The 12,650-nt window shown below is 44.1% G+C and overlaps 1 protein-coding gene across 1 annotated transcript in view; it reads left to right on the top strand.

Moving 5' to 3' along the window:
- The first annotated feature begins 216 nt into the window (after positions 1–216).
- The window catches only part of IL22RA1 (interleukin 22 receptor subunit alpha 1), an 89,334-nt gene continuing 76,900 nt past the window's right edge, over positions 217–12,650 (top strand). The window contains exon 1 of the mRNA XM_069756943.1: positions 217–390. Coding sequence (XP_069613044.1) covers positions 348–390 — 43 coding nt within the window. The 5' untranslated portion in view covers positions 217–347. The remainder of the gene's footprint in view (positions 391–12,650) is intronic.

Below are 12,650 nucleotides of genomic sequence, written 5' to 3' on the forward strand. Positions count from 1 at the left end.
CTCAAGGGGCCCCCGAAAAATTTTGCCAGCATGGGGCCCCGAAATTCCTAGTGGCAGCCCTGCTTTCACTCTACATACACATGCACAGCCATCATGCTATTTCACAAGACCTGCCTTTCAGGTTGTAGATGTCATTAGGTCTTGAGTCATCAACAACCTTGAAACAGGAAACTCCCTTCTTACCATAAGAAAAAAAATCTCTGACATTATATGTTTTCTTACTATTATGACAGAGCACACCACATACAACATGGAATGGAGATCGGTGTTCATGGTATAACTTCCCTAAAAGCCAAACTGGGAATTCTGTATATCAAAGCTTCATGACTTATGGCTTCTCAAAGTAGATGAAGAAAATATATTTATTCCTGGTTTTCAAATTGATTTCAGGTAAGTGTTTTAAACACATATCAAAATATCTAAGGGGTAATAGTAAATAGTTTCAGGAAGTGTAGTAAGTATCAAGAAGCATGAAATTTAGTTTGAAGTTAGTTCCTGGCAGTCATGTAAATAGTGCTTTAGAAGAACATGAAATAAGTAAAGTAGACATACTGTAGAAAATGTATACTGTAGACTTATAAGTCAATAAAATATCTTTATAATAAAACTTAAAGGGTTTTCCTCCATCTTAATGACCTATCCTTAGGATTGGATAGGTTTTCAAAATCTGATAGGGTCCAACAGCTTCAACCCCCAGAAATCAACTGCTTACAGAACTGGCGAGATAGGATGTAAACAGCAGATCACTAGGGGGTGCCAGGAGTCTGACCGCCACCAATCTTCAAAATCTTCACTGATCATCAAAATCTAAATGGTGAAAATCTCATTTAGGATAGACAGCTATATAACGAGTATATACAAGTATATGAAAAACATAAATTATATGTGTTCCTTGTTTATTCAAGCAGGCCAACTTAGTGATTGAATGGCGAAACATAGGACAAGATAATGTTTGATGGGCAATGTTTAAAATAGAGATTTGAAGAAAGTACAGAATAACCGGGAAAAAAAAGATAGCATTATTTTTTAACTGTGTGCAACACAATAATAAAGATAAGGAATCATATTTTTTTTTTATTCTATTGCCCACGTGAAATAAAATCACTATCTTTTTGCACATTTTCCCAGTGATGCTGGATTTTTTTCAAATCTTTGTAATTGGACTTTCACATGTCTCCATGCACCAAAGGATAAATTTACCATGTGCACAGGGAGCTGGACTGTCATAATTATTTACATTTGCGGTCTTTAACCCCTTAGTGACTGAGCTCATTTTGACCATAATGACCAGTCCAAGTTTTAGAAATCTGACCAGTGTAAGTTTATGTGGTAATAACTTTGGAATGCTTCTGTTTGGACAAACGGCAAGGCTCTCAATGGAAGGAGCAATATTTGCATTTTGGAGCACAAATTTGGCTGAAAGATTAAGGACATCCTGTCTCATTTGCAGGGCCCTTAAGGTGCCCAAACTGCAGAAACCCCCTCAAGGATTTTATCAGGGGTATAGTGAGCATTTTGAACCCACAAGTACTACCTAGAATTTGATAACATTAGGTTATCATATTGAATATGTCGTCATATCGTGAACATTTTTTTTTACTTTTGTAAAAACCCTAAGCCTAAACCTAACTCTAATGGCAAAGAATGAAAGAAATAAAAATTGTAACATTTAAAAAAAAAATGATTTGACTAGAGGGGTGACATGGAAGGGGGGGTGATCAAGGGGTGCACAGTGAGGCACAGCCCAAGTGTTACCATATTTACTATTTATTGGACAATTGATCACTGAAATAGGGTATATCACAGTGTTCAAAAGTCAGGAATCAATAGAAAAAAATTCCTGCAATTGCCAGGTGCTGGCCAGCAGATCTCGGTGGGCACACAGCGAATACACACGCCATTTTGCTTAGGAAAAAAGAGGAGAGTTGACAGGAAGTGGAAGTTCCAGTACTAAGACACAGTGGGGGCCTGTGGGCACTATTTCTCTTTCCTCTTACATACTAGATCATGTCAGAGGTGAGAGAAATAATTTTTACACCAGATCTCACTTTTTTTTTTTATGTGATCAAGCACCGAAAAAAAATGCCCTGATTGTGTTCTCCAGGCGATGAGGGAATAACTACTATTAGTGGATGCCTTTTTTATGTGTATCAGCGGTTGCTAAGTGGTTAAAATGATATACTAATTAGTAATGAGCGAGTGTACTCGTTGCTCGGGTTTTCCCGAGCACGCTCAGATGGTTTCCGAGTATTTGTTAGTGTTCAGAGATTTAGTTTTCTTCGCCTCAGCTGAATGATTTACAGCTACTATCCAGACTGATTACATGTGGTAGTTGCCTGGTTGCTAGGGAATCCCCACATATAATCAAGCAGGCTAGTAGCTGTAAATCATTCAGCTGAGGCGATGAAAACTATCTCTCCGAACACTAACAAATACTCGGAGATCACCCAAGAGTGCTCGGAAAAACCTGAGCAACGAGTATATTCGCTCATCACTAATGCTAATAGATAACATTTGAAAAAAAAAAAAACTTCTGTTCCCAAATTAAAAAACCTGACCAGCACCTCCTTAGTGTGAACAGGTGCAATCAGTTCGGGCAATTATGGCCTGTGAAGGATTTCCTACAAATAATTAAAAATTAATATTTTATTTGTGGTAAAGGAAGTTTGTTCATTTACTTTTGAGCCCCTGAAATGAGGAGGCTTTGAAGGAAAATGGTTGCAATTATTAAATGTGTCATAGGATTTTTTTTGTTCAACCCCATTAATTAAACCTGAAAGTCTACACTTCTATTGCATTTCAGTTGTTTAATTTTAATTCCAAAATACTGGCATACAGCACCCAAATCACAAAGATTAGGTCACTGTCTGCATTACATTCTATGGGGGCTGGCTGCATTACATTCTATGGGGGCTGGCTGCATTACATTCTATGGGGCTGGCTGCATTACATTCTATGGGGCTGGCTGCATTACATTCTATGGGGGCTGTGCTGTATTACATTTTATTGGGGGGCTTTATTACATTCTATGGGGGCTTGCTGCATTACATTCTATTTGGGGGGGCTTTATTACATTCTATGGGGGTTGTGCTGTATTACATTCTATGGGGGCTGGGCTGTATTACATTCTATGGGGGCTGGGCTGTATTACATTCTATGGGGGCTGGGCTGTATTACATTCTATTGGGGGGCTGTATTACATTCTATGGGGGGCTGTATTACATTCTCTGGGGGCTACATTATACTCTATGGGGGTCTGTATTAGATGCTATGAGGAGTGATTGCATCATACTCTATGAGGGGGCTACATTATATTCTATGGGGAGCTGCATTATACTATATGAGGAGGGCTGCATTGTATTCTATGGAGTGGCTACATTATATTCTATGGGGCTGCATTATGCTCTATGAGAGGGCTACCATATATATGCAGGGGCTGCATTATACTATATGAGGGGGTTGCATTATATTCTCTGGGGGTTACATTATACTCAGGGGCTACAATATATTCTGTGGGGTAGCTGCATTATACTCTGGGGTGGCATCATTATACTATATGTGGGCTGCATTATACTGTATCAAGGACTATGGGGAATACATTAGACTATATGAAGAACTACGGGGTGCACTATACTGTGGGAAGTGAATTGTACTACATGGATGACAATGTCGGTGCATTATACTATATGGAGCACTATGAGGAGTGTATTATACTATATGGAGCACTATGAGGAGTGTATTATACTATTTGGAGGACTGAGGAGTGTATTATACTATATGGAGGACTGAGGAGTGTATTATACTATATAGAGGACTGAGGAGTGTATTATACTATATGGAGAACTGAGGAGTGTATTATACTATATGGAGGACTGAGGAGTGTATTATACTATATGGAGGACTGAGGAGTGTATTATACTATATGGAGGACTGAGGAGTGTATTATACTATATGGAAGACTGAGGAGTGTATTATACTATATGGAGAACTGAGGAGTGTATTATACTATATGGAGGATTCAGGAGTGTATTATACTATATGGAGGACTGAGGTGCACATTATAATATATGGAGGACTATGGGGTGTATTATACTAAAGAAGCAAAATGCTGCCTATTCATCGAGTGATTGGATTGTTTATGTACAGATATCCTTGTTCTCAGCAGCACATTGCCGTTGTAAACTGTAGATGTGCTGCTGAGAACATGATACTGTATGGGGACAGATTGATTTAATTGTCATTGTTCTGTCCCCATAATTCTGTCTCAGGCCGGGAAACAAGCAAATGACTTCATTATTGTCGATCACACTTGTTTAGCGGCCTGAGATCAGCGCATGTAAATACAGCAGAAATTCTTCACAGGGAGATGAGGCAAGGATGATGACAGTTGTAGTTGGCACCCGACGCCTGGGAATAGCGCTAACTCTACTGCTTTTCCCAGCCGCCAAAGCATTTAGTTCTGGTATGTGAAATGATTTTTAGGATTGATGTCAGCTGCGTAATGTCAGTTGCTATCAATCCCTGGTGTAAGTAATGGAGAGGTGTCTATAAGACACCCCAACTACTAGCCCAGACCTGGCGAGACCCAGTAACTCTGAAGAGCGGTGACGGTAGTAACAATTCCGCTCTTCACAGTCGCCGAGCTCAGCGCAAGACCCGGAATATCTGAAAAGCGGTGACGTTACTGATGTCTCCGCTTTTCAGAGTCACTGGGTCTCATGCTGTGCAGCGGAAACAAGTGGCTGTAGGCAAAGTCTATGGAGCATCAGAATGAGGTTCTGGAGTGCCCCCAGACACAGGGCCACGAGTTCTCGGTATCGGGCCTCTCTGGTTCGGTTCTGAGGCTGTCACGGTGGCTAGACCCGGTCCGCAACCCTGCTAAGGGGCGTCCAATAAAGGTGGTACAGTCTGTCAGGGATTCGTGACGCCACCTGTGGTGTTCGGTCAGGGTGACCGATGCTGCTGTGGGGTCCGCTGGGGTGATGGAATGGCAGCTAGATGGTATACCTTCCCACAGGTGAAGTATGTCCCCAGGGCTTCCCTGTAAGGTAGATGGTGATGGTGTGAGGTGCAGTCAATAACGAGGACACAAGGTTGCAGTCTCTTTACCTCTTTACTGAAGACTCCAGGATCCTCAATCCAGAGCACGATTAACAGGGCTTTCTGAGACGGGCCGGTCCGATGGGCACATTCAGAGTTCCCTTTGCAGGTGGAAATCAGTGCCTACCTGTTATGGCTGGCAATCAGGCAACACAGCGTGCAGTAATCAGCGCACATACAGAGATCTGGCAATAACCCAAAACAATAGGACGAGCTCTGAGACGTGGAATCTCTGTAGACTGCAGTACCTGATCTATCCTCACACAACTGGAAGCAGCAGTGGATTGCGCCTATCCACTACCTATGCAACTCGGCACTGCCTGAGGAGCTGACTAGCCTGAAGATAGAAATACAAGCCTGACTTACCTCAGAGAAATACCCCAAAGGAATAGGCAGCCCCCACATATAATGACTGTTAGCAAAATGAAAAGACAAACGTAGGAATGAAATAGATTCAGCAAATTGAGGCCCGATATTCTAGACAGAGCGAGGATAGCAAAGAGAACTATGCAGTCTACAAAAAACCCTAAAACGAAAACCACGCAAAGGGGCAAAAAGACCCACCGTGCCGAACTAACAGCACGGCGGTGCACCCCTTTGCTTCTCAGAGCTTCCAGCAAAAGTTAATAGCAAGCTGGACAGAAAAAACAGAAAACAAACTAGAAGCACTTATCTAGCAGAGCAGCAGGCCCAAGGAAAGATGCAGTAGCTCAGATCCAACACTGGAACATTGACAAGGAGCAAGGAAGACAGACTCAGGTGGAGCTAAATAGCAAGGCAGCCAACGAGCTCACCAAAACACCTGAGGGAGGAAGCCCAGAGACTGCAATACCACTTGTGACCACAGAAGTGAACTCAGCCACAGAATTCACAACAGTACCCCCCCCTTGAGGAGGGGTCACCGAACCCTCACCAGAACCCCCAGGCCGACCAGGATGAGCCACATGAAAGGCACGAACAAGATCTGGGGCATGGACATCAGAGGCAAAAACCCAGGAATTATCTTCCTGAGCATAACCCTTCCATTTGACCAGATACTGGAGTTTCCGTCTAGAGACACGAGAATCCAAAATCTTCTCCACAATATACTCCAATTCCCCCTCCACCAAAACAGGGGCAGGAGGCTCCACAGATGGAACCATAGGTGCCACGTATCTCCTCAACAACGACCTATGGAATACATTATGTATGGAAAAGGAGTCTGGGAGGGTCAGACGAAAAGACACCGGATTGAGAATCTCAGAAATCCTATACGGACCAATAAAACGAGGTTTAAATTTAGGAGAGGAAACCTTCATAGGTATATGACGAGAAGATAACCAAACCAGATCCCCAACACGAAGTCGGGGTCCCACACGGCGTCTGCGATTAGCGAAAAGCTGAGCCTTCTCCTGGGACAAGGTCAAATTGTCCACTACCTGAGTCCAGATCTGCTGCAACCTGTCCACCACATAATCCACACCAGGACAGTCCGAAGACTCAACCTGTCCTGAAGAGAAACGAGGATGGAACCCAGAATTGCAGAAAAATGGAGAGACCAAGGTAGCCGAGCTGGCCCGATTATTAAGGGCGAACTCAGCCAACGGCAAAAATGACACCCAATCATCCTGGTCAGCGGAAACAAAACATCTCAGATATGTTTCCAAGGTCTGATTGGTTCGTTCGGTCTGGCCATTAGTCTGAGGATGGAAGGCCGAGGAAAAAGATAGGTCAATGCCCATCCTACCACAAAAGGCTCGCCAGAACCTCGAGACAAACTGGGAACCTCTGTCAGAAACAATATTCTCAGGAATGCCATGTAAACGAACCACATGCTGGAAGAACAAAGGCACCAAATCAGAGGAGGAAGGCAATTTAACCAAGGGCACCAGATGGACCATTTTAGAAAAGCGATCACAGACCACCCAAATGACAGACATTTTTTGAGAAACGGGAAGGTCAGAAATGAAATCCATCGAAATATGTGTCCAAGGCCTCTTCGGGACCGGCAAGGGCAAAAGCAACCCACTGGCACGTGAACAGCAGGGCTTAGCCCTAGCACAAATTCCACAGGACTGCACAAAAGCACGCACATCCCGTGACAGAGATGGCCACCAGAAGGATCTAGCAACCAACTCCCTGGTACCAAAGATTCCTGGATGACCGGCCAGCACCGAACAATGAAGTTCAGAGATAACTTTACTAGTCCACCTATCAGGGACGAACAGTTTCTCGGCCGGACAACGATCAGGTTTATTAGCCTGAAATTTCTGCAACACTCTCCGCAAATCAGGGGAGATGGCAGACACAATGACTCCTTCCTTGAGGATACTCGCCGGCTCAGATAACCCCGGAGAGTCGGGCACAAAACTCCTAGACAGAGCATCCGCCTTCACATTTTTAGAGCCCGGAAGGTATGAAATCACAAAATCAAAACGAGCAAAAAATAACGACCAACGGGCCTGTCTAGGATTCAAGCGCTTGGCAGACTCAAGATAAGTAAGGTTCTTATGATCAGTCAAAACCACCACGCGATGCTTAGCACCCTCAAGCCAATGACGCCACTCCTCGAATGCCCACTTCATGGCCAGCAACTCTCGGTTGCCCACATCATAATTACGCTCAGCAGCAGAAAATTTCCTGGAAAAGAAAGCACATGGTTTGAACACTGAGCAACCAGAACCTCTCTGTGACAAAACCGCCCCTGCACCAATCTCAGAAGCATCAACCTCGACCTGGAACGGAAGAGAAACATCAGGTTGACACAACACAGGGGCACAGCAAAAACGACGCTTCAACTCCTGAAAAGCTTCCACGGCAGCAGAAGACCAATTAACCAAATCAGCACCCTTCTTGGTCAAATCGGTCAATGGTCTGGCAATGCTAGAAAAATTACAGATGAAGCGACGATAAAAATTAGCAAAGCCCAGGAATTTCTGCAAACTTTTTAGAGATGTCGGCTGAGTCCAATCCTGGATGGCCTGAACCTTAACCGGATCCATCTCGATAGTAGAAGGGGAAAAGATGAACCCCAAAAATGAAACTTTCTGCACACCGAAGAGACACTTTGATCCCTTCACGAACAAGGAATTAGCACGCAGTACCTGGAAAACCATTCTGACTTGCTTCACATGAGACTCCCAATCATCTGAGAAGATCAAAATGTCATCCAAGTAAACAATCAAGAATTTATCCAGATACTCACGGAAAATGTCATGCATAAAAGACTGAAAAACAGATGGAGCATTGGCAAGTCCGAACGGCATCACCAGATACTCAAAATGACCCTCGGGCGTATTAAATGCCGTTTTCCATTCATCTCCCTGCCTGATTCTCACCAGATTATACGCACCACGAAGATCAATCTTAGTAAACCAACTAGCCCCCTTAATCCGAGCAAACAAGTCAGAAATCAATGGCAAGGGATACTGAAACTTAACAGTGATCTTATTAAGAAGGCGGTAATCAATACACGGTCTTAGCGAACCATCCTTCTTGGCTACAAAAAAGAACCCTGCTCCCAATGGTGACGACGATGGGCGAATATGTCCCTTCTCCAGGGACTCCTTCACATAACTGCGCATAGCGGTGTGTTCAGGTACGGACAAATTAAATAAACGACCCTTAGGGAATTTACTACCAGGAATCAAATCGATAGCACAATCACAATTCCTATGCGGAGGTAGGGCATCAGACTTGGACTCTTCAAATACATCCTGAAAGTCCGACAAGAACTCTGGGATGTCAGAAGGAATGGATGACGAAATAGACAAAAATGGAACATCACCATGTACTCCCTGACAACCCCAACTGGTTACCGACATAGAGTTCCAATCCAATACTGGATTATGGGTTTGTAGCCATGGCAACCCCAACACGACCACATCATGCAAATTATGCAGTACCAAAAAGCGAATAACTTCCTGATGTGCAGGAGCCATGCACATGGTCAGCTGGGCCCAGTACTGAGGCTTATTCTTGGCCAAAGGTGTAGCATCAATTCCTCTCAACGGAATAGGACACCGCAAAGGCTCCAAGAAAAATCCACAACGTTTAGCATAATCCAAATCCATCAGATTCAGGGCAGCGCCTGAATCCACAAACGCCATGACAGAATATGATGACAAAGAGCATATCAAGGTAATGGACAAAAGGAATTTGGACTGTACAGTACCAATAACGGCAGAGCTATCGAACCGCCTAGTGCGTTTAGGACAATTAGAAATAGCATGAGTAGAATCACCACAATAGAAACACAGTCTGTTCAGACGTCTGTGTTCGTGCCGTTCTACTTTAGTCATAGTCCTGTCGCACTGCATAGGCTCAGGCTTACTCTCAGACAATACCGCCAGATGGTGCACAGATTTACGCTCGCGCAAGCGACGACCGATCTGAATGGCCAAGGACATAGACTCATTCAAACCAGCAGGCATAGGAAATCCCACCATTACATCCTTAAGAGCTTCAGAGAGACCCTTTCTGAACAAAGCCGCTAGTGCAGATTCATTCCACAGAGTGAGTACTGACCATTTTCTAAATTTCTGACAATATACTTCTACATCATCCTGACCCTGGCATAAAGCCAGCAGATTTTTCTCAGCTTGATCCACTGAATTAGGCTCATCGTAAAGCAATCCCAGCGCCTGGAAAAATGCATCAACATTACTCAATGCAGAATCTCCTGGTGCAAGAGAAAACGCCCAGTCCTGTGGGTCGCCGCGCAAAAAAGAAATAATAATCAAAACCTGTTGAATAGGATTACCAGAAGAATGAGGTTTCAAGGCCAAAAATAGCTTACAATTATTTCTGAAGCTCAGGAACTTAGTTCTGTCACCAAAAAACAAATCAGGAATCGGAATTCTTGGTTCTAGCATCGATTTCTGATCAATAGTATCTTGAATCTTTTGTACATTTACAACGAGATTATCCATTGAGGAGCACAGAGCCTGAATATCCATGTCCACAGCTGTGTCCTGAAGCACTCTAATGTCTAGGGGAAAAAAAAGACTGAAGACAGAGCTAAGAAAAAAAAATGATGTCAGGATTTCTTTTTTCCCTCTATTGGAAATCATTGAAGGGCTCCTTGTACTGTTATGGCTGGCAATCAGGCAACACAGCGTGCAGTAATCAGCGCACATACAGAGATCTGGCAATAACCCAAAACAATAGGACGAGCTCTGAGACGTGGAATCTCTGTAGACTGCAGTACCTGATCTATCCTCACACAACTGGAAGCAGCAGTGGATTGCGCCTATCCACTACCTATGCAACTCGGCACTGCCTGAGGAGCTGACTAGCCTGAAGATAGAAATACAAGCCTGACTTACCTCAGAGAAATACCCCAAAGGAATAGGCAGCCCCCACATATAATGACTGTTAGCAAAATGAAAAGACAAACGTAGGAATGAAATAGATTCAGCAAATTGAGGCCCGATATTCTAGACAGAGCGAGGATAGCAAAGAGAACTATGCAGTCTACAAAAAACCCTAAAACGAAAACCACGCAAAGGGGCAAAAAGACCCACCGTGCCGAACTAACAGCACGGCGGTGCACCCCTTTGCTTCTCAGAGCTTCCAGCAAAAGTTAATAGCAAGCTGGACAGAAAAAACAGAAAATAAACTAGAAGCACTTATCTAGCAGAGCAGCAGGCCCAAGGAAAGATGCAGTAGCTCAGATCCAACACTGGAACATTGACAAGGAGCAAGGAAGACAGACTCAGGTGGAGCTAAATAGCAAGGCAGCCAACGAGCTCACCAAAACACCTGAGGGAGGAAGCCCAGAGACTGCAATACCACTTGTGACCACAGAAGTGAACTCAGCCACAGAATTCACAACACCTACCACTAGCGCCTGTGTGTTGTAGTGCTACCCTGCTGAGCATTCGGAATAGTCCTCACAACTGCTGTTCTCGTTCGTTTGTTCTTTCTAATTCTCTCTCGCTTGTTCCAGATGTTACTAGTTTCTCGTCCCCCAGTATGTTATGGCTAGGACGCACCCGTATGATGGGAAGGCTCGGAGCTCTTCCGGGACCCTAGAGACGCCCCTCTCCACGCGTTGCCCCCTATGTCTTCGTAGGAAATTTAAGGTAGACAGCCAACCTATAATTAACTGTCCTGCGGAGTTCGAAGTAAGGCCTAGAGTCAGTTACTCCCATGGTGTTCCGGCCACCGGCTATGCGCCTCAGTAGGATGTTGCCTCGGTCTCACGGCACGACTCCTACTGGCTCTCCTTTGTGCTTGATCTTGTTTCTCACTGTTCCACAATATCCTTCCCTTCGTGTCACTTTCTTAGGATACCGCCGCGGGGTGTGCAGGCGCGGATCCGTAACGTTCTGCTGAGTCTGCTCTGTTTGCTAGGCACCTGCCAGGTTCCCATGCCTGACAGGGACCCCCCTGTGTCTTCTCCCTGCAACACCCCCTGCCACGGGATGTTGCCTGAATCCAACCCAGTCAGCTTCTGACTAACTTCCTATCCAACCCCTAGTTTTACCAGTGTGAGGAGTGGCCCAATAAATAAAGCCTTTTTCTCCCCCTAGTGGCCGGAGTGTGAAGTGTAATGTGTGCTTGGTGATACCTGGTCAGTAGAATTCCTTCAGTGCCATCACTCCCCTTAGCGGCAGAGTGTCATACTGCAACGACCAGATCTCTGGGGCGCTGCACTCCCCCCAGTTAAATCCAGTACTCCTGGACTGGGAAGAAGAACAACAATACATTTCAGCAAAAGACATACAAAATTTTTGAAATGCTTAAAACAAGTAAATAGAACAATGCTTCCCTTTATGGGAGGTGAGGACACTTGAATGTTACAAACAAAACAAGGTTAAATATTTTTAAATAACATCCTATTCTTCATACTATAAATAACTCTCATTACCCAGCCGGGTATTCTACTAAGTGCAAAGTCTGGACAATAATTTAACTTTTCCTTTAAGGGCGTATAAGCTGAACCCACTAAAGGCCTACTATAAAATACTATAAAAATAACTCAACTTTTCTTTCCTTTCTAGCTTCACCAATGCAGGACCGCCTAGCTTCCGGGCTGGGCCTACTGTCATTGTCTCTCTTTCAGCAACCAACTGTCGTTCTACGGTTCTCAGGAGGACTCTCTCTCTGACCCCTACGGGTTCACTTTCAATCTTTCCTGTCCTCAATCTCTATTAACATTATCAAACTTTTCTAAATCGCAACATTATCAACATTTCAACTTTTCTTAAGGTAACATGTGAACATTCCCTTTAAGAGGGAACCAAGTCTCAATGAGGTAGTGCAGATTCTCTCTGTCTGCAAGTCCAATGAAAGCAAGACCTTCTGCATCATGTCCAAAACCAATCTCTTCGCAAAGTCTTCTTCCTTTTGTAAAACCAGTAGGGAGCACCTTTAAGAAGGTGCAAACTATGTACAAAATAGTTTTGGAATCATTCACTGTTCATGATCCGGTAGTCTTTTAGAACACTGATGAACAAACAAACAAGAAGAGGGATCCCGGGTAAACAAAGGGATCCCTAAGAGTTAACCCTGGACGGGTTTAAGTAGAAAGGGGTAAGGAAAGCAAAGAGTTAACTATGTACAAT

Source organism: Ranitomeya imitator, chromosome 3 (genome assembly GCF_032444005.1).
Source record: "Ranitomeya imitator isolate aRanImi1 chromosome 3, aRanImi1.pri, whole genome shotgun sequence".
Lineage (NCBI taxonomy): Eukaryota > Metazoa > Chordata > Amphibia > Anura > Dendrobatidae > Ranitomeya > Ranitomeya imitator.